Below are 26,193 nucleotides of genomic sequence, written 5' to 3'. Positions count from 1 at the left end.
ATGGGGTGAGCTCCTGTCGCTCTGTCCCAGCTCCTGCCAACCCAGCAGTTCAAAAGCACACCAGTGCAAGTAGATAAATACCGCTGCAGTGGGAAGGCAAATGGTGTTTCCATGCGCTCTGGTTTCTGTCATAGCGTCCCGTTGTACCAGAAGCGGTTTAGTCATGCTGGCCACATGACCTGGAACGCTGTTTGTGGACAAATGCCGGCTCCCTCGGCCTGAAAGCGAGATGAGCACCACAACCCCATAGTCGCCTTTGACAGGACTTCACCGTCCAGGGGTCCTTTACCTTTTTACCTTGGGCCTTGGGAAGGACACTTTGGTGCTGCTTTCACAGTGGTTTGACTTCACCCGGGAGACCTACTCCATTGTCTCTCGAGAAGGACAGATGCCAACATGTTTTAAAAGAAGGGTTATGGGGAAAGAGAAGTAGGAAGAGAGAAAGGAGGTTTAGGACAGACAGTAGAATTTCATTCTTTTGCATAGTACAGTGGTACCTCGGGTTAAGTACCGTATTTTTTGCTCTATAAGACTCACTTTTTCCCTCCTAAAAAGTAAGGGGAAATGTGTGTGCGTCTTATGGAGCGAATGCAGGCTGCGCAGCTATCCCAGAAGCCAGAACAGCAAGAGGAATTGCTGCTTTCACTGCACAGCGATCCCTCTTGCTGTTCTGGCTTCTGAGATTAAGAATATTTTTTTTCTTGTTTTCCTCCTCCAAAAACTATGTGTGTCTTGTGGTCTGGTGCGTCTTATAGAGCGAAAAATACGGTACTTAATTCGTTCCGGAGGTCTGTTCTTAACCTGAAACTGTTCTTAACCTGAAGCACCACTTTAGCTAATGGGGCCTCCCACTGCCACCGCGCCACCGGAGCATGATTTCTGTTCTCATCCTGAAGCAAAGTTCTTAACCCGAGGTAATATTTCTGGGTTAGCGGAGTCTGTAACCTGAAGTGTATGTAACCCGAGGTACCACTGTATATGAACAAAACTTTTGCGTAGGTGCCACTGTTAAGTTGTGCATGAACATATCAGACGCCACAGCGATTCTTCAAACAGCTCTTGTTTATTCGCAGGCCAGAGCAGAACTGAAGGGTTCAGCCAGGCTGCTTATATAGAGTTCCACTATAGCGCAACACTAACCACTTTCTGTAACTATCCAATCACTGAACGCCACTTTCAATCCCTTATTTGCATATGTGGACCTGAGTGAAAACTATCCACAGTATCCCCCTGCTGGCCCAGGGTGAGAACTTCAGTACATAACAGTCACATTAACAGGTACTTTATTTTCCATATTGCCTGCAGCAGTGATGCGTCTTTCTGAATATGACCAATTTGTTTTGAGTGATTCTGCGACTTGAAGAGGAACTTTTAACAGAAACGTAACTTTAAAAAATATGAATTTTCCTTTTCCTTTTTTGTGTGTAAACCGCTTTGGGGCTGCTTGCCTTCAGAAAACTGCAAACCAAGCGGCTTATAGATCCTACGAAGTAAATACAGTAAACAGATAAAGTTGCCCTGCTCGAACAGGGCCGGAAGGGGGCGCGCCTTCGAATCCCTCTCCGCGCATGCGCTTTCCGAGGAGGGGGAGTGACAGAGGCGGCGCCTGTCACGTGAACGCCGTCCTCCTCCTCCTCCTCCTCCTCCTCCTCCTGACGTCATGCGTCTTTGCGTCAGGGCGTGGCGAAGGTCCCGCTCCCCGGCCGGTTCCCGCGGGGCTGCCGCTGTCAGAGCAGTTGCCGAGAGCGGGAGCGCTTCGCGCGCGGGGCCGGGCTGGGCTGCAGGACGCGCGCGTGCACGTGCACGGGAGCGCGCGCGATTCGGGGCATCCTTTCGCCGCCATGAAGCCCCGGCGGGTGAGTGTGGAGTCAGCTGGGCTCGGGGGTAGGAGTGCCTAGTGGTTAGAGGAGGAGGAGGAGGAGGAGGAGGAGGGCGAGATGGGGACCCGGGCCGGGCCTTCCTCCTCCTGCTGCCTGCTGACCTCGGGCAAGGGTAAGGCCAAGGCCCTTCCGGACCTCTCGCTGCAAGGCGGGGCTCCCTTGCTTTCCTGCCGCCTTCCTCTCGCGGTCTCGCTTTCCTCCCCGGCCTCGCCTCCTTCTTGCTGGAGGTGTTTCTCTTTGCCATTGCTGGGGAGGAGAGGTCGGGATCCTCTTTTGCTTGGGAACGCAAAATATGAAATAATAATAATAATAATGTTTCGTTTTGAAAGGCACAGGGGCAGAGCTGGCAAAATAACAACAGCAATAATAATAATAATAATAATAATAATAATAATAATAATAATATTTTGCTTTGAAAGGCGCAGGGGTAGGGCTGGTGAAATACTACTACTACTACTAATAATAATAATGTTTCGTTTTGAAAGGCACAGTGGAAGAGTTGGCAAAATAATAGTAATAATAATAATGTTTTGCTTTGAAGGGCACAGGGGCAGGGCTGCTGAAATACTACTACTACTATTAATAATAATAGGAGGCAGCACTGCCTCAAAAGTGTGGGAACATCCCCCAACCCCCACCCACATATTTTCGTTCACAAACACACATATTTTCATGCGCATAAGGGACATTTCCTGTGTTTGTTATGGTAGGCGTGTGTTAGCAATACATATAATACATTTGTGGGGAGGGAACCTCAAAGAGAAATATTTTGATTCCCAAATGAATTTGAAGAGGATTTCCTTCCTGCCAACTTGCAGGGCTCAGGCTGCTTGGTAGCCATAAAGAAGCTGGCAAAAGAACTTTGGTTGAGGGTGTGGGGTGCAGGGAGGGGAGGAGAAACAGAATATATATATATATGCATGTGAATGGAGGATTTTCAATACAATGACTAACCTGTACTAACATTTGCTTTTCATCAGGTGAGTCATAAGGTCCAGACATGCAAAATCTTATATACGCCTCTGTTATACCCAATTGCAATTTAATGTATTCCTGTTGTGTTTTATGATTTCCCTGCTATTGTAAGTGAGCTGGAACTGGTCTGTGACCGAAATAATAAAAAATTCAATTCAATTCAACACCAGCACAGAAGGCATTGGCTTTCCACACCAGGGCTAAAAAGGATCGCAAACTCTAATCTTTCCACAAAAGTAGTTGGTCAGATTTTTCTGCCTTCCTCACAGCAGCTCAATTCTTCACAAACCAGCCAGACTGTGTGCACAGTTTAAAGCACACACCCCCCCCCCAAATAATTCTGGGCACTGTAGTTTGTAGAGGGTTGCTGAGAATTGTAACTCTGTGAAGAGTAAACTACAGGTCCCAGAATTCTTTGAGGGAAGGATGTGCTTTAAAGGTCTAGTGTATATGCAGCCTCATCACCAAAGGATGAAAAGAGGGGTTTGGAGCAAAACGGCTGGGTTCCCTCCCCATTTCAGAAGTGGAAAGAGAAAGAGAACAGCTGTAGTACTACTTGTCAGGAGGAGGGCAGAGGCCTGGGCAGGAGTTGGCAAGGTTTACCCCGCCTGGGCTGGTTCACTCCAGCAGAGATACCTCTATGAGCCAGATTTCTGGCGTCTGCATCGGCGCAGACGCGATTTCTGGCGCCACGGAAGCGAGTCCCTGTGCCGTGCTGTGCCAGTTTAGCACAGTGCATGGGGACTCACTGAGCAGGCTGCTTGGTTTGGGGGCGGCTCGTGGACCGGTTAAACAACCCCCACGGGGCTCTTGTGGTCCCTGGGCCTTTGGTTGCCGACCTCTGGGCTGGGGAATGGAGAAGGAACCTGTGGCAAAAAAAAAAAAAAAAAAAAAAAAGAAAGCTACTACAAGGAAATAGGAACTTAACAGACTCAGGAAAATAAAGTAGAAGTTTTAAAATGCTGACTGCTGCTTCTGTTCAGTCAACCAGGAATGTGTTTGGGTGGCAAGATTTAAGACGCACCAGCAGCAGTTTCCTGCAACTTGTGTCCTGATGCACAGAAAATGAAATATATTTATCACATGATTGGTGGCAATAGTGATCTGCTTAGTCTGAGAATATATGAGGAATGACTCAGTTGGCAGAGCACGAGCCTCTTCATCTCAGGGCCATGGATTTGAACCCCACATTGGGTGAAAGATTCCTGCGTTGCAAGCGGGTTGGACTACATGACCATCATGGTCCCTACAAGTCTGTGATTCTGCAGTGTAGATTTGTTATTGACTGTTACACTTTAAACATCGAAAAAGAATGAGTAATGGATTTGGCAGAGCTGCTTAAAAGGAAAATGATGTCGGTTTAAATAAAAACGGCGAAACATTGGAGCTTTTCTGGCTAGGCCCCAACTCTTTTAACCAGATGCAAATACTTGGTTGCTACGTGGGTAGACTCTTGTAGATGAGAAAAATTCCTCAGATAGTAAATGAACTTTGCGCCGGTTGCTGGAAATATATAAATGTAGCCGCCAGCTGAACCACCTTGGGGGTACAGTTCTGTAAGTGGGGTGTCGCGGGGGGGGGGGAAGGCCCTCTCTCTGGTTTCTAACCACTTCATCTCAGTTGACAGAAGGGCCTCTTCAGATGATTATAATGCAAGGACAGATTGATGTGGAAGCAAAGATTCTTCCAGGTACCCAAGCCTCAAGTTATGTCATATTGGATAATCTTGTTACTAGCCTGTGCAATAGAGTAAAGCATCTTGGACCAGCCATTTCTCCCTTTCCCAACTGCCACTCCAGATACTGCCCAAAAAGTACACGAACATTCCCAGTGCTTCTTTTTTTAACATGCCCTTTAAGACTCTGCCTTCTTTGTGAAAGTGATTATTTGGAGAAAGTTGTTTACCTAGAGCTCTGCAAGAAGAAAGTAAGAAAATGAAACTGTTTGGGAACTATGGTGAAACTTGGAAGCAATTTATCTGTTTGCTGAGCTGAGTGAAGTGCGAGTAGATAAAAGAAGATAGCAAGCAGTAAGAAAGGGAACTAGGCTTGCAGGGTTCTGTTTCTCTTTTTGAAGAGAATGGTTTGCATTATACATGTTTTCTGTCCATGGAAGACTTAACTTTTCTTCCCAGTTACCTTCTGTAATTAAATGCACTATGAATTTTATGATAATGGTCCCTGTCAGAGAAACCTGAAATTAACTTTGTGTGGACCTAAGATAGTGCTGTGTGAAATGCAGGAATTAAATTCCATCCTAAAAAATCCAGACATGGGGTGTCAGTTGAGATGGGATGAGGTGAAGATTGCCTAAGCTGATCAGACTACTAAAAATTAATTTAAACTTTTCTTTGCTGACTTCAATATAAATATTTTCAGGGCGGTTCATACTATTACGGGGAAAATAGTTGGCCCAGACATGTCCATATATGTGGGGGTGTGTGAGTTTTCAAATTTAAACAAATCCATCCAAATTATTTAAATTCAATACATTTTCCCAAAAAGTAATTACTGTATTTTTCGCTCTATAAGACGCACCAGACCACAAGACGCACCTAGTTTTTGGAGGAGGAAAACAAGAAAAAAAATATTCTGAATCTCAGAAGCCAGAACAGCAAGAGGGATCACTGCGCAGTGAAAGCAGCAATCCCTCTTGCTGTTCTGGCTCCTGGGATAGCTGCGCAGCCTGCATTTGCTCCATAAGACGCACACACATTTCCCCTTACTTTTTAGGAGGGAAAAAGTGAGTCTTATAGAGCAAAAAATACGGTAGGTTTCCCACTCCCGTTGCAAGCATATGTCCATTAAATTCCTGAGGTTACTGCTTCATTCTTCTTTGATCACCTTCTCAACCTTCTATTAGTTTTAATCCATTTTCATAGCCAGCCAATTTTGGCTCAGACATGTCCTCAATGCTTTTAAAGCCAGATGTTCCCCTTTTACTCAGTGTTTAGGGTAGCTTGGGTCTTTCGGGGGGGGGGGAAATGCGTAGCAAAGTACATAAAACTAAGCCGAGTTATGTACAGCTTTGTTCACTCTTTTTGTAGGAGAAGAGAAGTCAACTGTGAAGAGAGAACAAGCAGCATGATGGATTCAAAAGACCTTGTCCTGAACAAATCAACGGCAGACCAAGTCGGTCACCGCATTGTAAAAGTTAGCTCAGGCAAACATTACTTCTGTGGCTATTGTGCAGCCATCACAAATGTTGCCGTCACCTTCCCTGTCCAGAAAGTCCTCTTTCGGCAGCAGTTGTATGGCGTACGAACCAGAGATGCGGTACGTCAGCTGCAGAAAGACGGGCTCAGGAATCTGTACCGTGGGATCCTCCCACCGCTCATGCAGAAGAGCACAACCCTGGCAATCATGTTCGGCCTGTATGAGGACCTGTCCTCCGTACTCCTGAGGCACATGAGTGCGCCTGAAATTTTGACCCGCAGCTTGGCAGCCGTGCTCGCTGGGACCACGGAAGCGGTCCTGACCCCCTTTGAGCGCGTTCAGACGCTTCTGCAGGACTACAAACACCACGACAAATTTACAAACACTTACCAGGCGTTCAGAGTTCTCCGAGACCATGGGGCCAGGGAATATTACCGGGGGTTAGTGCCGATCCTCCTCCGGAACGGCCCGAGCAATGCTCTCTTCTTCGGTCTCAGAGGACCTATCAAGCAGTGTTTGCCGGAAGCCACAACTTACAGTACTCACTTGATCAATGATTTTATTTGTGGAGGTCTGTTGGGTGCTATGCTGGGGTTCCTCTTTTTCCCACTGAACGTAGTAAAAGCTCGCATGCAGTCACAAATCGGCGGGGAATTCCAGTCTTTTTCCAAGGTTTTCATGAAGATTTGGCTGGAGCGTGACAGGAAAGTGACGCACCTCTTCCGAGGCGCCCATCTGAATTATCACCGGTCTCTGATTTCTTGGGGAATAATCAATGCGACATATGAATTCTTGCTCAGATTATTGTGAAAAGTGCTTGTGGAGTTCATTTTCTCGGTTGGGCGCCGGACAAACACAGAACTGTCAATTTCCAGGAAGAAATCAAACCCACTAATAACACTGAACTCCAGCATAATAGTTAATCGGTAGGTAAAAATGCCAGTTTTAAACAGTGCCTACTTAGCTCAAAATGTATTCAGTCATATTAATGGCCTTTCAATCTGTGGGTGCGAGTGAACTGAATGGCTAGAACAATTGTTTGAAAAGTTTCCTCGGATATGCCTGAAGATGGATTCATTTGCTCCAGATCACCGTCAACTATTCTCACACTCCTGGTGATCCAAAGAATGCACTTTGAAGAAATGTATAAATGGGCAGAAGACTGATATTTAATTTGTCGCTTGGCCCTTTCGGAACAAACAGTGGCATGCTGTGATAAACTCCCAAGATGTCTCAAGTCTCCCCTTCCCCACTTTTTAAAAAATTACTATTCCTTGAGCAGAGACTGCCAAATTTTGAAGAGAAATCCTGTCCCCCAAACCTTAAGGTTCTGTAAAAGTTGTCAAATAGCTTTTGCTAGACTGTTGATGCAAATGACACCTTGTCGAGATTTCGTATTAAATTTCAGAAACTGAATTCACTGTAAGCTCAGCGGTGGGAGTATCTGTTTAAAAATAAATAGGTGTGTGTGTTGGTGGAAAGGTGAGGAAAGCTTTTAAGTGCCCTTCATGTTACACTGCCACCTGACTTGTCAATGTGGTATTTTGTGTGGCTCTTTATACTACTAAGTTTTGTTGCAAGTGAATATACTTCTCCAAAGGGTTGCTTTAGGAAGGATGGTGCGAATGACAATTGGTGCAATCCAACCAAAATTATGCATTTTCTCCATTGAATCCCCACCCCCTAGTGATATTTAAACTGCTTTAGCTTTTTCGGTGGGTTGTGGTCTATTTGTTAATACTTTCTACAATTCTGGCATAGCTAATTGGTATTCGGATCTGAAATGTTATGTGCTGTCACCTAAACTTTGAATGCTCTAGTTAAGCAAGGCTTGATGTGCTTGAATGAAAATGACTTACCCAAGTATTGCAATTTTCAGGCTATTTCACTGTGGTTGAAAAAGGAATTTAAACAGCTCCTTTCACACGCTGCTCAGGCTTGTTTTATGTTGGGAATGTGCCTCATGCACGACCCCCTCACCTGTATCTCATTCAGTATAGAATCAATACAGGTAGGTCCAGTTCATGAGTTCCGTCCACTCACTTTACAACAGAGAAGTTGTTGACTCAGGCCTTGCTTCATATAAATCTATATATATAAAACTCGCATCAGGCGTGCGAACTGGCTGATAGTTCGGTTCGAAGGACCATGCATGTGTGTAAAAAGGACATAAGCTTCTGCAAGCTGATTTTCTGTGTTTATTCAATCATGCTAATAAACATTTCTCTGCGCATTGGAATTCAGGTAAAAAGCAAAAGATGAACAGAAGCAACCTAAGAGGTTTCAAGTCAGAGAGGAAAGCATGTCTGAATACCAAAATAATGCTCTTAATGGGGTGGGGGAGGGTGAAATTATTTTGTATAGTTGTTTTTTTAAAATGCAAATAGGAGTTAATATTTTCCTTATTGTCAATTTCACAGGAAAGCTTTCCCTAGCTGAATTGATAATCCTCCAAGCGTTTATCCTCAGAGTGAGGGTTTTTTTTTTTAAAGTGGAACTAATATCTCACTATTGAGATGGTGTGGTGTTTTTTGTTTCGTTTTTTTACTTTATGTTGCCTGTTGTCAACCTGAAAATTGCCCGTCAGCAGCAGTTTGTGAACCTATTTATCCTATTTCTTGATTCTTGTACTGTACCAGTGTATGCTGTTTAGCCTCACAGATTGCCAAGCACAAAATGAAAGAATGTTTGATATTTTGAATGTTGTGATTATCTGCATTTAAATAAAATGTCTGTTGGAATGTTTAGCTGGTAAAATCTGATTTTACCAGTGTGTTTTTTATTTTTTGATATCTTTCCCTTGATGGAATAAACAAACATGAATTTATTTGCTGCAATGAAGTAGACTAGCATTTTTCAAACATTATCTTACAAGTTCAGTCCATGTGAGATTAGAAGTATCTTGAACACTTGAAAAAGGAAGGCAATGAAGAAGATTGTTCTTGTTCTCAGACTTCCCTTTTTTCTTCTCAATTTATATTGCATTGTTAGAAAATAATTGCATAAATAGCATAATGTCCACGAATGAGTTTTAGGGTGCAGAATCCTGCATAACAACATGGCGGCGTAGAGACTGTACTACCATATTTAGGATTACAGTCACAGGTAACTTTCTCAGTAATAATAGCCATAGCCATCAGCTGGGCAATAACACAAGAGTTAGGTACCACCATGGTAATTGTCTGCCTCTTGCCCAGTTCATGGGGTTCAAATCTCACTACAGCCTCACTGAAGTTAGAACAAAGCCCTTGCTCAACAAGGCCTTGGCTACCTTCAGCAGGAAGGTTGGTAGTACAATAGCTTTGTAAACAAGCATTTTGGTTTCCCTGCGAATGTCCTGGTCCTCAAACACACCGCACTTCAATCAGGAGAAAGCTGCACCCGCAGAGCTCAGGCGATGCTGGATTTCGTCTTCCAAGCAACTACTCTATTCCGAACTTAAAAATGGTAAGTGTAATGCTGGTGGTCAACAAAAGAGGTTTAAAGACTGTCTCAAGGCAAATATACAAAAATGTAGTATAAACAGCAACAACTGAGAACCACTGCTCCAATTAGAGACCAGCCTTTACGAAAGGTGTCGTGGGCTTTGAAGATGCTCAAACTCGGGGTGAAAGGGAGAAAGGTGCTAAGAGGAAGGCACACTTGGCAAACCCTCACCGTGATCAACTCCCGCTGGAAATGTCCCCACTATGGAAGGATGTGTGGATCCAGAATTCGCCTCCACAGTCACGGACTCACTTTTAAAACCGTATATGTAAGACAATCTTACTCGGCTACGGATGATTGCCAGAGAAGAAAGAAGACATTCAGCAAAACAGATGCATCCATTTTCTTCTGGAAACTGGTTGTTTCAGTACTTGGAAAAGCTTCACTCTGGAGAATGCAGATATCTATTTGCTGCCATTAAAACCATGGAATGGGTATTTAGGCGAAGCTTAGAGTTTACTTGGCCGAATTCACCATCATTGCATCTGCTCTCTTGTTGCTCAGAATTCCCCACTAAAACTTGGAGACACCTGGAGTTCGCCCCCAGGTAGAGGATATCCAAGAGCTATTTTTCTGTCAACTCACACAAATCAAATCTCAGTACAGTCTTCAGCTCAGGGTTCCGCTGAATAATACTAGGCATTGCAACTTAATTCAGAGCACAGTTGTAACACGTTTATTATGCAAGCAAGATAAACCAATGAAACATTAACATCACTCTTATAGGAATAAATACAAGTTTTTCCAGCCAGCTCTTGGAAGTGCACTGTATTTAAAGCTCACAGCTATTATTATGAAACTTTAAGAATGTTAAAAATACATGCACAAGTGTACTTCTGCATTATATATTTTTTATGCCAAATGAGAAAATTATTGTATACCAATAAGTTGTTGCCACAGATCCATTATAAGATAGTTAACAAGTTAGTTAGGGGCAATCTCATTGAGGATGACTAACTTGCTTGCAAATTGGAGTTGCAATGTGCTTTCTTAGTAAGGTTGGACTAGATTCCCTTTGGAATCCCAGCTCCACAATTCTAAGCGGGCTGAGAATTAAGTATGACCTCTAGTGGGTTTTTTTGAAAAGTGCACCATCTGTTCAATACTGCGCTCCCTGGACCAGCACAACAGCTACCAGCTTCAGATTACATTAGCAGTGGTTTTTGGTAAACGTTCTATAGGTTTTGCTGTTCTTCCAAAATATAGCTAGTTAATTTGCTTCTGGCCAGGCAGGCATGCTTCTTTGTTGTTTAGTCGTTTAGTCGTGTCTGACTCTTTGTGACCCCCTGGACCAGAGCACTTCCACTGCCTCCCGCAGTTTGGTCAAACTCATGCTGGTAGCTTCGAGAACACTGTCCAACCATCTCGTCCTCTGTCGTCCCTTCTCCTTGTGCCCTCCATCTTTCCCAACATCAGGGTCTTTTCCAGGGAGTCTTCTCTTCTCATGAGGTGGCCAAAGTATTGGAGCCTCAGCTTCCGGATCTGTCCTTCCAGTGAGCACTCAGGGCTGATTTCCTTAAGAATGGATAGGTTTGATCTTCTTGCAGTCCATGGGACTCTCAAGAGTCTCCTCCAGCACCAGAATTCAAAAGCATCAGTTCTTCGGCAATCAGCTTCTTTAGGTTTATGGTATTCTGCAGGAATTAAAAGGTGACAATGCTTTCAAAGCATATGTGTGTGTGCATTTCATACTTCAAAATCACAAACAGAATTGCTAAAGCTTTAGTTGTGTGTCCTAATATATACCGTATTTTTCGTCCCATAGGACGCTCCGTCCCATAGGACGCACCTAGTTTTTTTTGGGGGGAAATAAAGGAAATTTCCCCCCCTTTATTTCCCCCCCAAAAAGCAGGTTGGAGAAACCGAACCAGGTCGAGGAACAGCGGGATGGCGGCGCTGCGCCTCCCCACTGTCCCCCGAGCTTGTGGGGCTGGCCGATGTCTGTCCTGCGCGCGGGGTGCTCTGCTTCAGGGCGCCCCGCCCGCCGGGCGGCAGGCTGCTATCTGCAGCGTGGGGAGCCCTGCGGGGAACTCCTGCAGGGCTCCCCACGCTGCGGATGTGTTCCCGAAGCGCTGGGCGCCCTGAAAGCAGAGCGCCCGGCGCTCCGGGAAGCAGACTACTATCCGCAGCCTAGACAGCCCTGTGGGAACTCCCGCAGGGCTGCCTAGGCTGCGGATGTCTTCCTGAAGCCTGGAGAGTGAGAGGGGTCGGTGCACACTGACCCCTCTCGCTCTCCAAGCTTCAGCGAAAGCCTGCATTCGCCCCATAGGACGCACCCAGATTTCCCCTTCATTTTCGGAGGGGAAAAAGTGCGTCCTATAGGGCGAAAAATACGGTAAATGTATAGGAATAATGCAAGGTCAACCTAACAATAAAACACTTGGCGTTAACCCATAACTTCGTTTACATCCAGATTTCATGCATGTTTTCTTAGAGCCACTGATTTCTAAGGAACTTTGAATAAATAAGCATAAAATAGGGATTGCTCTCAATGCTGTGTTTTATAACCGGAGAACAATTTAGCTATTTCGGTATGAATTTTCTCTTAACTGAGGGATGGAAAGTTTTTCCTTTCCTGAGGACAATGTTAGTTTCTACTAAGCCAGAGTAAAATTAACCTTAAAATGTTCTCACTATGAATTTTTGCACCTCAGTTAAAAAAGAAAAAACCAAGATGGGGTGATATTGCAAGATGCATTTTGAGAGCACTAGTTTCCTAACGGAATATAATTACAAGGCGTATAAATCAGTTACAAGCCACTGGAAAAGTTTGTAGTGAAGATTACACACTACTGATTCTAGAATGTATTTTAATTAATTGACTGTGCAATTTTATGTGCTGTGTTGTTTTTACCTGTTGTTAGCCACTCTGAGCCCGGCTTTGGCCGGGGATGTGGGATATTATCTATCTATCTATCTATCTATCTATCTATCTATCTATCTATCTATCTATCTATCTTGCAGTGGCCTCTGCGGAAGAGCCAACAGCTCAGAACTCAAGAGAGAAACGAACAAGATGTGGAGCGTTTTGCAAAATATTTTCCCCCTCCACCCCTTTCCCTCCTCCTTTCACCTGGGAGGACATCAAGTCCAAAGGTGTTTTTTGGGGGGGAGGGGGGGGCAGAGAACTGCTCCCTATCTCCATACTCAGCAGCCTTTGAGACTGTTAACATAGCAGATAACCTCAAATATGGCAATTATGACCCCCCACTTTATTTTAAATGCCTTTGGGGCAAATGTATCATCCTAGACTGGGCGCGTCCAACTTCCAAGAGACTGCGATCTACTCTCACTATTAAAAAAAACTTGCAGTGATCTACCCATTGTTGAGCTTTTTTTAAGGGAGGATGAGCCAATGTTGCTGAGCTTTTTTTGTGCGGAGTGTGGGTGTCTATTTTTATTCAAATCCCATCAATGCTCAGTCTTACAAATCGAGTCTCACCATTCAAATGGATGTCTAAAATAAAGTTCGTACATGACAGAATAACTAGCTTTTGCAACACAGATGTAGGTATATTGGATTCAAATGACATTTCAGGAAATAAGAAACCTGGGATTGTTGTTATTTAGGGCAGCTTCCCTGCATCTCCAGAGGAGTCAAGCTCCACAATCTCTTGAGAAACAGATCCAGAGAAACCAGAAATTCCCCATGCAGGCAACGCACTAGCCACTGCTGAGGGTTCAGTCAAAAGGTTTGGTCAAAACTGTATTTGCAAACGTATTTTTATTAGCCAAATTTTATACAAGTTTAACACTTCAATATGACCTCCTTACGAAGTTACATACCCCCCCCCCAGGATGTATTTTATTTTACAAATTTATACCCTGTCATTCTTGTCAAAACAACTGACAGTGACTTATCACAGCTGAAACCATTGTCTCAATTTCAAAAACTCCTTTCTTCGTAAAAACTACTTTTTGGTCTTCCAACCATAGTATCACTTTTCAGGGTTTCATCGTTAGATAAGAGCACATGCCACAGAGCCTCTAATTTTTCAAACAGAGAGTAATCAGATTGTTTTAATGGTTGTGATGGTCGTTTGAGCTGCCAGAGCACTTCTGTGCACTAATGTGGAACATACCCGTTTCTTTATAATCTCATGTAATTTAAAATCTGTTGCAATGGTCTCGTTGTAGCTTTCCTGCCAACCCCCAAATCGGTAAGAAATGCACCCTATCATCCCTCAAGATCAGCTTTCTAGCCGATTTCAGGATGCTGAACCTCTTTTGTGGGAGTGAGGCAACACACACACACACCGCATGCCAGCTCTCTGTTGCTTGCACCCTAGTGATGGAGCTAGCATTCATTTGGAGCATTGATTTTTATGACATTTATCTAGATCTTTTTGCAATCTGCTCTAGCAGTTCAGGACAAATTACTTAAAAGAGACATTGCTATATTCTCATGAATACTGCTGGTTGTGTATTACTGGAGTGATCCAAACATTCAGTCTGTGCACAACATGTTCAATGGAGACTTGGGGATCCTTCACAATCACAGATTCTACTTTGGCCATCTCTTTGTTGTCATGGAGAGTTGCAAGACTTCTGTTTCCTGGATCGTCTTCAAAGCTGTTGCTGCCACGTTTAAATTCCACTGTCCAGTGTCTGATCCTGTGGAGTGATGAGGCAGAGTCGCCATAACCATATGCAGCAGGTGCTACTGACTGCCTGCAGTATTTACCCTTCCTTTTGTCAAAATGAAACTACACAAATATGATGGTTCAATTTATTTTACACAAGGGTCTGTAACGGTGAAACAATTTAAAGCTATTTTAATGAAGATCTGCAGAATGCTTCTAAAGGATGTAACAATTATGTGCTAAGAATTCTGTGTTGTTACTGACTGCCACGGGAGAGAAAGTATCATTCTGACAAATCTTTTTGACCATATACGGTGGGCCTTTTCTCAGATGGAGTAGCATCCTTTTGTGGCTCGCAAGGCACATAAATAACAGGCCAGCGGGCCTTTATAATGTTGCAAAATTGAAACAGTACGGGGCAACGTTTTAGTCTGATATTGGAAAAAAATGGTTTTATTAATTCCAAAAGCCTTCCACAGTGATGGAAGCGATCATAGGGTTCGGACACAGTTCAACAGAAAATTCTGCTGTTCAAGTCTCATCTCAATGAGATTTGTGCAGGACTTCCTGCTGGATTGTATATCTAAGTTTTTGGGCACATATTCAGGTGAACAACTAACACCCCTTCCCATGCCCATACATTATTATAGAAGGTGCTCCTGTACAAGACTCGTGAGGGCAAGATGTTAAGCTATCCAGTTCTCAATAAATTTTATATCTAGTTAAACAAGGAAGAATAACTGTGCTTCCAGTCATTTTTGGAGTGGGTTGGGGGGGGAAGAACTGGCAATAAACAGCGTACAATTTTAGGAACTCCAGCCAACAGATTCAACTATAGCAGAACAATACCAAAATGTAGCAACCGCATTTCCCGTAGTTCACAAAAAAACAAACAAACAGAAAACAATGCATTTGCTGGCTGTATCTAACCTAGTGTGCGAGAGAACTGCTTCGTTCCTAGAAGAAGAAAAATACAGCGAACTCCAGGCAAAGGAAGCATGTGGGCTGTGTCTGGGTGTCCCCGTCCCCCCCTCTCATGCCCAGCTAGCATCTTGCACTAAGACTCACGTGGAAAGACAAGACTTAGAAGTGCTGCCATGCTACATCCAAACAACACTAGTGGAATCAGCAGGAGGAAAGAGGGAGAATGAGCAGGAGGTCTGGTGTGTGAATTCAGAATCACAGCACTCACACATACGCACACACACACACACGCACACATAAAGGGCTGGATTGAACCTGTCTTTTTTTTTTGTTTCCCAGTCCAAGGGTCAGAGTAACTCTGTACTCGGCCAAATTTACAAGTTTTTCTTTTTTTAAAAAAAGAACACTCCAACTAAACTGAAGTAATTAAAAAAAAAAAAAGTCTAATGTTCTTTTCAAGGCAAGAGGTGCCTAGAACTTTGGCTGATATAAAGAAACACGACCGCTAAGGCACCCGGAGGCTATCTGACAGTGCGTCGGCGAGAACTTGGTGGTCAGGACCACATCGTTGTGAGAGTAGAGCGAGCGGATCTCTTGCAAGGGGGCGGCTTCTTTGGGCAAACAGTCCACCAGTTCACTGCACTGGGTGTCAAATCCCAACAAGCGAATCCCGTAGCCATGCGGGGAGGAGATCATCCGGCCGTCAGGGCTGAAACAGAGTTCTTTGATATAGCCCCGGCCGACATTGGCTTCCTCAATGCAATGAGTCAATCGGAGGGAACAGCGAGGAGAAACGGGCCGGACCGGAGTTCCTTCTTGGAATTCGTAGACACAAGTCCACTACAGCAAGGGGGAGAAAAGCACAATTAATCCACTCTGCTAACTGCCAGTTCATCCTGCTCATGTGGGCCCAAGAATATAACTTGGACTACTGCAATGCGCTCTACGTGGGGATACCTTTGAAGGTGACCCAGAAACTACAACTAATCCAGAATGCGGCAGCTAGACTAGTGACTGGGAGTGGCTGCCAAGACCGTATTCGCTCCCGGTACATTTCTGAGCACAATTCAAAGTGTTGGTGCTGACGTTTAAAGCCCTAAACAGCCTGGGCCCAGTATATCTGAAGGAGCGTATCCACCCCCATCATTCTGCCTGGACACTGAGATCCAGCTCTGAGGGCCTTTTGGAGGTTCCCTCCCTGCGAGAAGTGAGATTACAGGGAACCAGGCAGAGGGCCTTCTCGTCAGTGGTGCCTGCCCTGTGGAATGCCCTCCCATCAGATGTCAAAGAAATAAACAACTATCTGATTTTTAGAAGACACCTGAAGGCATTTCTCTTCAAGAAAAATTATTTGCATATAAGGTAAAGTAAAAGGTAAAGGACCCCTGGACGGTTAAGTCCAGTCAAAGGTGACTATAGGGTTATAGCGCTCATCTCGCTTTCAGGCTGAGGGAGCCGGCGTTTGTCCACAGACAGCTTTCCGGGTCATGTGGCCAGCATGACTAAACCGCTTCTGGCGCAACGGAACACCATGACAGAAACCAGAGTGCACAGAAACGCTGTTTACCTTCCTGCCACAGCAGTACCTATTTTATTTACTTGCACTGGCATGCTTTCGAACTGCTAGGTTGGCAGGAGCTGGGACAGAACCCCGTCGCAGGGATTCAAACCACCGACTTTATGTGATAACACCACACACACACAAAATACCTCTTGGTCATCAGTGTTACTTGAGCATCGAAGAAGTGTAGCCCATCCCTTGGGATGGAGCTGCAGCGATGTGATGCAGTTCCCGCGATCTCTCTCTCCGGGAACTTCTGGGGTTAAAACCTCAAGACTATTGCGCGGAGATCCACCTGCAGGGAGAGAAAGCATCACTGTCGCTATCCCCCTTTCATTTCCCAAACTTCTTGTCAGCCAAAGCAAACAATGGACCATAAGAACTATGGCATGAATGGAAGTCTACTGTACTGCATTGGGCCCAGAGCTCATCGACACATGCAAGCGTGTGGCCTGTAGTTATCAAAGGACAAGCATGCAGTTCTGAACCAGTCCTCAAGCAGCCTACATGGAGTTGCAAGGCTGCATTAACTTTATTGAACCTGAATGTAGGAGACCGTTTTTAGTTTCTGGGACACCCTTGTTTGTAGAACACCCCCCCCACACACTTGGTTTAACCCTGTTTTAACACACCTTCTCGCTGGGTAGCTCGTACCATATGCTTCTCAGACACTGGGTTTGTGTCACTCTGATGACACGGTGACCCAGCGCTTCGAGGAATGGACGATGTGGCAGATGTCAAATCTGAGAAGAAAGCAGTAACGTATAAAATGAAACGTACAGAAGGGATCCTGTTCAACCATTGTCTCCTGTGTTCCATCACTTTAAACCAGTGGTTCCCAACCTTTCTTTGGCCATGCCCCACCTAAGCACCTCCAAAATCCTGATTCCCCCCCCCCCCGACATATAATTCTTATTATTCAAAAAGTGAACTCCTATTCACGTGGAGGAAGCCTAAAAGGCCATTCACTGTTAATAACTGGTTCTCAAATTGCCCCCCTTAAAAATTTAATTGCCCCCTGTGGGGCGTGTGCCCCATTTTGGGAACCATGGGTTTAAACTCTTCCCTGTGGATGTCTGCTAATGTCAGAGCCCATGGAACTTCTTGATAAGCTTCTAATTTAGGTTTCTCTTATTTTCCTCCTAAGGTGGTGGACAACAGTTTGCATTAAATGGTTATTTGTCGTAGTCGCAGATACGGAAAAAGGCAGCAGGGGTTTTTTTTATTAAAAAGACACAACTCAAAACCACTACAAAGGAAAGATTTACAAACTGGCTGCTGCGAAACCCTGGGATTCTGGAAGCTGATCAGAGTTCTTCAGTGAGTACATCAGTAATGGTGAATCTGAAAGGCATCTTGGACACATCACTACCAATGTTCCTTCCACAGATGCTGCAGTCACAGGGAAGCCTTGGGGCGGGGGAAGTTTAACACATTCAGTTCACATGAGCTGATGGTGGAATCACAGCAGGGACTATATATGAACTTTGAGCGCATGCCCTAAAACACTACCCAGAATCCAATGCATCATGTAAAGGCTTTTTAGTGGACAAGTCGATCTCCTTTTGTAAACCGCTTTGAGGTTTTTTTAAAGCAATGAAACGGTGCATAAACTTGATGAAATGCAATAAATAACGGAGGGGTTGGCTAATTCACTGCTCACAGCACAGCTCCCCCAGCGCTAGCTATCTCTTGTTAGGCAAATGAATAGCAGACATGACAAGAGTATATACCAATCAAAACACAAGGACTTACCCGAATTGGATGTCGTTCTCCTAGCTCTTAAAATCGGATAGCTGACAACCTCTAAGGATTTGGTTAAGTCAAGATCGTGTAAGATCAGGAGATACCCAGAGGAGGTTGAGATCAACATTTTGGAACAGTCTGGTGTCAACCTCATGCGCATGAGAAAGCGGGTGTGAAAGAACTTCTTGTGAGGGCAACCATCTTCTGTGCACCTGGGGAAAGAGAAGCGTCAAACCACATCCACTGTTGGCTTCTAGTTTCAAGAATTCCATTTATTTATTATTATTTATTAAATTTCTATTATCACCCTTCATCCGAAGATCACAGGGAGGTTTACAATATAAAAGCACAAAAATACGTAACATAGTAACAAACATACACAATACTCCCTCAGTTTTAAAGGTCATAGATTATTTAATTACCCAAAGGCCTGGGAGGAGAGGAATACTTTTGCCTGGTGCCTAAAGATATGTAACAAAGGCGCCAGACGAGCCTCCCTGGGGGAGAGCATTCCACAAGCAGGGGGCCACCACAGAAAAGGCCCATTCTGTTGCTTTTCATGGAGTAGGCACATGTGGAAGAACCTCAGCCTTATATTTAAGGTGGTATGTATCTTAACAGTAATATAGTGGTCATTGTAACTCCTCCCTTTCTACTTCCTACAGTCATGCCTCATGTTACGTTTGCTTCAGGTTACGTGTTTTTGGGTTGCAGACCGTGGGAAACCCAGAAGTACCGGAACGGGTTACTTCTGGGTTTTGCCGCTCGCTCATAAGCGCCAAATTGCGCCGGCACCTGCGCAAAGTGGTTCTTCAGCTTGCGAACGCTGTGGGTTGCGGACGTGCCTCCGTCACGGATTACGTCCGCAACCCGAGGTTCCACTGTACAATGAAAGAAGGAGATAAGGCTGGTCTCACTGGGTTACTTTTCTGGTCTGGGGTTTGTCTATACACAAGCTCTGTTTACAAGACAAGGCTACCTGAGCCAGATCTCATGGAGGAAATTTCGCATTAACATATCCAGCTACACTGGGTGTTTTGCTGTGAATACTGAAAGACTGTTGAGACCAAACCACACAAGTTCCAATGTGCTTTCATTCTTTCTCTCTTTCTCAACTGTTCCACGTTTTCAGGCTTAATACAATCACAATATTGTTTAGTAGTGACAAAGGATTACTACATCAAGCGATAGGATTGGTTAAGTATAAAGCACTGTAATTGTAATTCAGCGATTACTATTTAAACTCCCTCTCACGCTTTGGCTCCCAGTACGTTTCCGAGCACAATTCAAAGTGTTGGTGCTGACCTTTAAAGCCCTAAACAGCCTCCTTCAGTATACCTGAAGGAGCGTCTCCACCCCCATTGTTCAGCCCAGACACTGAGTTCCAGCTCCAAGAGCCTTCTGCCACTTCCCTCACCAATAGAAATGAGGTTATAGGCAACCTTCTTGGTAGTGGCACCTGCCCGGTGGAACACCCATCAGATGTCAAGGAAATAAATGACTATCTGACTTTTAGAAGACATCTGAAGGCAACCCTGTTTAGGGAAGTTTTTAATGTTTGATGTTTTATCGTGCTTTTAATATTCTGTTGGGAGCTGCCCAGAGTGGCTGGGGAAACCTAGTCAGAGGGGCAGGGTATAAATAAACTATTATTATTATTATTATTATTATTATTATTATTATTATTATTATTTGGAACTTTCAAGGGTTGCTTCAAGTGAGCATGCTCAGAAGTTCATTCTTATCAACTGAAACCAGAGTTATATCTGTTATTTGAAATTTGAGAGGGATGCCTTGGCTTACTGCAGGCTGGGGGGGGGGGGGGATGACAGCAGATAGACTTTTACCCAGCCCCTTTTTCTATGCACATCTACTTGGCACTTGTTCGATTTAACCCACACACTGAGTCTATGCAACCCCAGGTGCCATAACACCATGTTTGCAACAGGGAAGTTTGCAAATGAGGTACAGAATAAAGGCATTTCAGAGCAACAGACATCTATCTCCCTCAATATTTCCATATCAAGAGGGATGCCAGTTTAAAACCTGCTTACCTGTTGGTATCCCAAATGATAACATTTCCATCAAATCCCGATGTTACCAACAGTCTTGTGTTAGTGTCATATTCAATGTTCTTTACCCAGCTAGTGTGACCATGCAGGGTACACACTTTCGTGTCCAGCTTCCTCAGATCCCAAAGTGCTATGGTAGTGTCATCAGAGCAAGTTGCAAACAGTCTGTTATCAAGAAACCTACAAATAAAATGGACAAGGAGGGAGGCCGTTTCGTATCTTGAAATTCATGCAAAACCTCTCTAAATTGTCCCCCCCCCAAAGAAACTTTGAGATGACAGCCACATGAAGAGAAATGCCAGGATATTGATTTTCATAACATCTTGATGTGGAAACAAAGACCGACATTGTCAGATTGGAGGTGTACATTCGGGAGCTAGCTCGAGTTTCAGAAACAGATTTAGCAAGCTGCCAAAACGCATTCCCAGGTTTGGATTGGTTTCATCATCCTTTCAATGCACATTTGTTCCCGAGATTTCAATAACCTCAAAACATGCAAAATTTCAACAGAGCATTACACTGTTATCTGATGCAATGAGCTGTCCAAGATGCGCACACACCTGTGCTTCTTTAGGGAAGGCACCAGCCGAAAAACAAAAACACTTAGCAATTTTTTTGGGGTGGAGGAAGGGAATGGCAAGTGACAATTACAACTATTTGGGGATGGGCGGTGAAGCAGTGTACAGAGAGAAAGGTCCAACTTGTACACCAAGAAGGCAGTTTCCTTGGTTCCATCGCAGACTAGCTTCAAACCAAGAAACAGATTCAGGGATGGGCAATGCAGACAGGGGCTGCCTCAGTTTTCTGTGGCTGTTTATGGGCAACAGCATTCAAGTTCTGGCTTGGCTTGCAGCAAAAAGTTAAAAATTAGTACCATGACTCTCATTACTAATTGATGGGAGGGAAAAACATAAAAGAGAAAATAGAAGATATGTTTGTCACTACAGCATCAATGCTTCCAGAGCTTAAATAAAACAAGTACTGGAATTTTAGATATCTGTAACTGGTTTTCATTTCCCAGCCAACTAACCTGATATTATTTACACAGTCCTCGTGAGCTTCGGAGAGAGTTTTGATGTGCTTTGAAGATATGGGATCAAAAAGAAGGACTTCTGTCTGTTCACAAGCAACAGTTAGCACTGACCTGGATAGGAAAGAAACAAGAAACAGGCTATTATGCCCAAAGAAACTCAACACCCTCTCAATGACATCTGGTAAAGAACAGAAAGGTTTCCTTATTTAAAGGGCACACAAACACAGAGCTGAAGCGTGAATAATAGTTCCAAAGGCAGAGGCGTTCCGTGGAGTAGCTTGCAGAATTTCTACGCACTGGATTTTTTAATTAGAACCACATTTATTTTCTCTCATTTGCTGCAATGTATTGGATCGTGAATCAATTAATTAAATGCCACCAACTGATCACATGTTATATAAAGGGTAAAGGTAAAGGGACCCCTGACCATTAGGTCCAGTCGTGACCGACTCTAGGGTTGCAGCGCTCATCTCGCTTTATTGGCCGAGGGAGCCGGCGTACAGCTTCCAGGTCATGTGACCAGCATGACTAAGCCACTTCTGGCAAACCAGAGCAGCACACGGAAATGCCGTTTACCTTCCCACCAGAGCGGTACCTATTTATCTACTTGCACTTTGACGTACTTTCGAACTGCTAGGTTGGCAAGAGCAGGGACTGAGCAATGGGAGCTCACCCTGTCGCGGGGATTCAAACCGCCGACCTTCTGATTGGCAAGTCCGAGGCTCTGTGGTTTAACCCACAGCGCCACCTGCGTCCCTCTTCACATGTTATATGACCACAATCAAATGATCCATGAAACCAGAAGGCAAAGGGACATGCTCCTTTCACCACCCAACCCAACCATATGTTTAATCAGAGTGCATTATACCACTTTAACTGTCACAGCAAGAATTCTGGGAACTTTGGCTTGTTAAGGGTGCTGGGAATTGTAGCCCTGTGACCAACTACAGTTCCCAGGATTCTTTGGGGAAAGCATGACTGTTAAAGTCGTATAACAGTATGGCGTGCATGTTACTTTGCTCTTGCCTACCCCAAAAGGCCACTCCTATTGGATCAAACTTCAGTGCCCAATTCTCCTCCCCCAATTAGGTATGTGCAACAAAACTCTTAGGCGTGATGTCATCATGTTCATTAAGTAAAACAAAGATGAATACCACTCAGTTGCTTCTTCCATAAAACTCAGAAAGCACACTTCCAATGCCAATTGACTCACTAGTTGCTATGTCAATGGACTAAGCACTAGGACCACCATTTACCAAGCATCACTGGGGGCGAGGGGTGCAGAATGAAAGAAAAGAGGGGACAGAGAGAGAAGAGATGACTCTTGTCACTGTTACCTCAAGCACCCAATTTACTTTTCCTGTGAGTAAATGACTGGGATGGAAGGGGAAAGACTTCTCCACTCCTGGTGTAGACAATGCCAGGCTAGACAGACAATGGTCTGAATTGTTATCCGACAGCTTCCTATATTCCTGCTACTAGAAAATGCACAATAAGTACTGAAGCTTAAGACTGGGAAGAAATGCACTTATGGACATCAGTTATTGATAAACTGTAGGCATCAGAGATATGTCATGTGTTTCCAGGGATGCCCAACAGATGGGGTGAAAGAGTAGAAAACCTTGTTGAAAGTCAGGGACAAGTTCACAGATTCACAGAATTGTGGAGTTGGGACCCTGAGGGTCATCTAGACCAACCCGCTGCAATGCAGGAATCTCAACATGCAGGGCCCCCCACATCCAATTTGAAACCATACCAGACCCTGCTTATTTGCAAATGTGCTAGCACCACTATCTCTACTTGACGTAAGACTGAAATGAAGGTGGATTTACAAATCAGGTTTAGGTTATTTTAAAAACATCTGTATGTGCCATACGAATGCACACCAACAGTTTTAAATGTGGCATCAACCCTCATGTAGTTTATGAATACTGTGTTCTTACATTCATGTTGGAATACACTTCAAAAGTCTTGTGGGGCCAATTACTCGACTGTAGAATTCTTCAACACTTTCACAAACAGTCACAGGGGGCAGAAAGATCCGAAATCACATTGCAATGCAATACAGTATTACAGAAGATTAAGATATGGGGACGAAAGACAGTAAGCATGTGCAGGGCACAATTCTATGCTTCAAATTTCAATACCAGCTGCTAGACCCATACTTCATGTTTTTGGGTGGGTGGGTGTGACAGAGAGAATATAAAGAAGTGAAACATAATGTAGCTCACTATCTAAATAGATCCCTTTTGAACACTGCAATACTCTGTCCTGTTCTGGACACCGCAATTTAAGGATATTGACGAGCCAGTGTGTATGCAGAGGAGGGTGACGAAGATGATCAAGAGTCTGGAAACCAAGCCTTAAGAGGAGCAGTTGAGGGAGTTGGGTATTTTTAGCCTGGAAAAGAGGAGAGATGACAGCTATCTTCAAATATCTCAAGGGCTGCCACACTTGGCCTGCTCCGGAGGGTAGGACCTGAACCGAGAACCTTCAAGTTATGAGAAAGGAGATTCCGACTAAACATATGGGAAACTTTCTGACATTTACAGATTCCTCTGTAAATGTACATTTACAAGTTCCTCTGTAAAATTTACAGATTCCTCTGTAAATGTGGATATGAATGGTTGAATTGTTAGAATTATATACAGTGGTACCTCGGGTTACATACGCTTCAGGTTACAGACTCTGCTAACCCAGAAATAGTGCTTCAGGTTAAGAACTTTGCTTCAGGATGAGAACAGAAATTGTGATCTGGCAGTGTGGCAGCAGCGGGAGTCCCCATTAGCTAAAGTGGTGCTTCAGGTTAAGAACAGTTTCAGGTTAAGAATGGACCTCCGGAACGAATTAAGTACTTAACCCGAGGTACCACTGTACTTGTAAAATCAAATAAAATCCATTTCAGGAAGAAAAAAAGAAAACTTTCTGAGAGGAAGAGCTGTTCGACAGTGGACTCTCCTTCCTTGGGGTTTTTTTAAGCAGAGGTTGAGTGGCCCCCTGCCGTGAATGACCCAGCCGAGCTTTCTGCCTCGCCGAGGGGGTGGGTCTAGATGACCCTCGGGGTCCCTTTCCAAGATTTTACGAGTCTCGGAAGGGGAATTTCCCACCGACGGTCCCTCCGCCTTCCTTACCCTCCAGGGGAGTACTCCAGGTTGAAGACGGCGCCGTGCGTGCGGGTGATGGGCGAAACCGAGTCGGCGGGCTGGATGGCGCCGTAGAGCCCCGTCATAGCCCGGAACGTGTCCCTCGCCGGCTCCACGCAGCGGCCGCCATGGCCCAGGCGCCGCCCGCGCACCCACGCGAACAGGCCCCCGCCGGGCACCGAAACGGCGGCCGCCACCGCTGCTGCTGAGGAGGCTGCTGCCGCTGAGGCGGCGGCGGCGGCGGCGTCCGGGGGCGGCGGTTCCCGGGGGGGCGACGGAGGCGGCGGCGGCGGCGACTGGTCCCCCTCGCCGCGAGGGGGCCGCTCCGGCGTCGGGCCCCAGCGCGCCTTCCAGCTCATCCCGAGCCCGGCCCCGCCGCCACCGGCAGCGGCATTCCTCTCTCTCCCCTCACACACCCTTCGGCCTCCTCCGCCTCCTTCCCCCCCGACTTCCGGTGCGGGGAGTACCCTTCGAAAAGGCGCCGGCCGGAAACACGGACCCGGATCCTAAGGGCCGCCGGGATTCCTTTCCCCCAGAGGGGAGGTTCCCTGGCGCCCTGCTTTTAAAGCCGCGCCCCTTATCAAGGCCACGCCTCCTTTGTGGGTCGCCCCGCCCCCTGCGATTTCTGCCCCCCCCCCCCCCCCAAGAAGCAAGCAAGGGAATAAAAAATAAATTGTTACGGAAATTACCGTCTTTAAAGTTGTTAAATGATACAAATATTATGCCTGAATGCATCCTTTCAACTTGACATCTCAGGGAAGTTACCTAACTTTACAATAATATAAAATCAACTCCTTGCCATTCCAAAGCTATTTTCCCCTTGGAAAAGGACTCCAGGAAGTGACCAGAGGTGACAATTGCTGGGCTCATTGTTAGCCAAGGGAAGCCAAATCTCATCCCCTGACTTGGCTCAGGCTCCAGACATGCAAAGGAAGATCTATTGTACTTTTGGATGGTGGGCACTTAAGACATATTTGTCTGTGCTAATCTTATACCTGAGTCTTGCCCTGCCATGTCTGCTTATGCTAATCTTGTACCAAGGACTTGTCTGGACATGTTTGCCAAAGTTAACCCCTCCCCTTTTGTGACATGTCAGTAATGTAGCAATGATGCTGTACGAACTGTATTCTGGGATATGGTGGGAAAGTTTTAAAAGTCTTTGTCACCCCATCCTGGGGTTTCAAATTTGCTCTTTGAATCTACTTTGCAATAACCTTTGGTCTACAGCTATTTGCTCCGGTTGGCTGGAATCCTTCCTTTATTCCGCAGGGACCCGCGGGCTCTGCCTGACGAGCTGGGTCACTGAGCAGCCTCACACCTAGATTTTTCCGTAACAAAATATTTGTGGGGAACTTTTGTAATTTACCTAGGAGAGCGCTGTAAGCAGATGGAAACACTAGCAGGATGGCAATACCACTTGTAATGTAGTAATTATTATTATGGACAAAATGGAGAGGCATAAAATATGGATGACTAAATAATACGGATATGCAGTTGAAAAGGTTGACAATAGGTCCCATGGAGGGGAAGGTGGGAAGTCCAGGGATTCAGAGAAATCTCTAAATATGGGTATGTATTTTGCATTGTTAGAACTGTAAAATCAAATAAAACTTATTTTTAAAAAAATATGTTGGT

The 26,193-nt window shown here is 44.9% G+C and overlaps 2 protein-coding genes across 3 annotated transcripts; one reads left to right on the top strand and one right to left on the bottom strand.

Moving 5' to 3' along the window:
* Nucleotides 1-1,937: 1,937 nt before the first annotated feature.
* On the top strand, nucleotides 1,938-8,751 carry SLC25A51 (solute carrier family 25 member 51; the record flags this gene model as incomplete). The annotated part of the gene is given in 3 exon segments (XM_083593908.1): nucleotides 1,938-1,968; nucleotides 1,971-1,992; nucleotides 5,902-8,751. Coding segments are annotated over 3 exon segments (972 nt in total). The 3' UTR covers nucleotides 6,821-8,751.
* Nucleotides 8,752-13,201: 4,450 nt separating this feature from the next.
* On the bottom strand, nucleotides 13,202-25,037 carry DCAF10 (DDB1 and CUL4 associated factor 10). Of its 2 annotated transcripts, XM_083593584.1 has the most exons (8): nucleotides 24,817-24,999; nucleotides 24,547-24,757; nucleotides 21,413-21,526; nucleotides 20,365-20,562; nucleotides 18,320-18,522; nucleotides 17,197-17,307; nucleotides 16,714-16,859; nucleotides 13,202-15,843 (listed from the first exon to the last, which is right to left on the bottom strand). In XM_083593584.1, exons 2-8 carry the CDS (start codon nucleotides 24,642-24,644, stop codon nucleotides 15,475-15,477), a joined length of 1,239 nt encoding a protein of 412 aa, XP_083449710.1. In that variant the 5' UTR covers nucleotides 24,645-24,757; nucleotides 24,817-24,999; the 3' UTR covers nucleotides 13,202-15,474. The 2 variants fall into 2 exon arrangements, with proteins under 2 accessions (XP_083449710.1, XP_083449709.1); XM_083593583.1 differs by having other exon boundaries at nucleotides 24,547-25,037.
* Between the last annotated feature and the right edge of the window lie 1,156 nt (nucleotides 25,038-26,193).

The sequence above is a fragment of the Podarcis filfolensis genome, assembly GCF_964270895.1.
Source record: "Podarcis filfolensis genome assembly, chromosome: 17".
Lineage (NCBI taxonomy): Eukaryota > Metazoa > Chordata > Lepidosauria > Squamata > Lacertidae > Podarcis > Podarcis filfolensis.
The sequence above is the reverse complement of the archived record's forward strand: the minus strand, read 5'-3'. Positions and strand labels throughout refer to the sequence as shown.

Excerpts from the sequence above, each read along its gene's own strand:
- DCAF10 (XM_083593583.1), bottom strand. The coding sequence starts at position 24,917 with ATGAGCTGGAAGGCGCGCTGGGGCCCGACGCCGGAGCGGCCCCCTCGC. Across the intron at positions 16,860-17,196 it reads ACGAGCTACCCAGCGAGAAG|GTGGATCTCCGCGCAATAGT; the intron begins GTGTGTTAAAAC and ends CTCTCCCTGCAG. Across the intron at positions 15,844-16,713 it reads GTAACACTGATGACCAAGAG|TGGACTTGTGTCTACGAATT; the intron begins GTATTTTGTGTG and ends CCCTTGCTGTAG.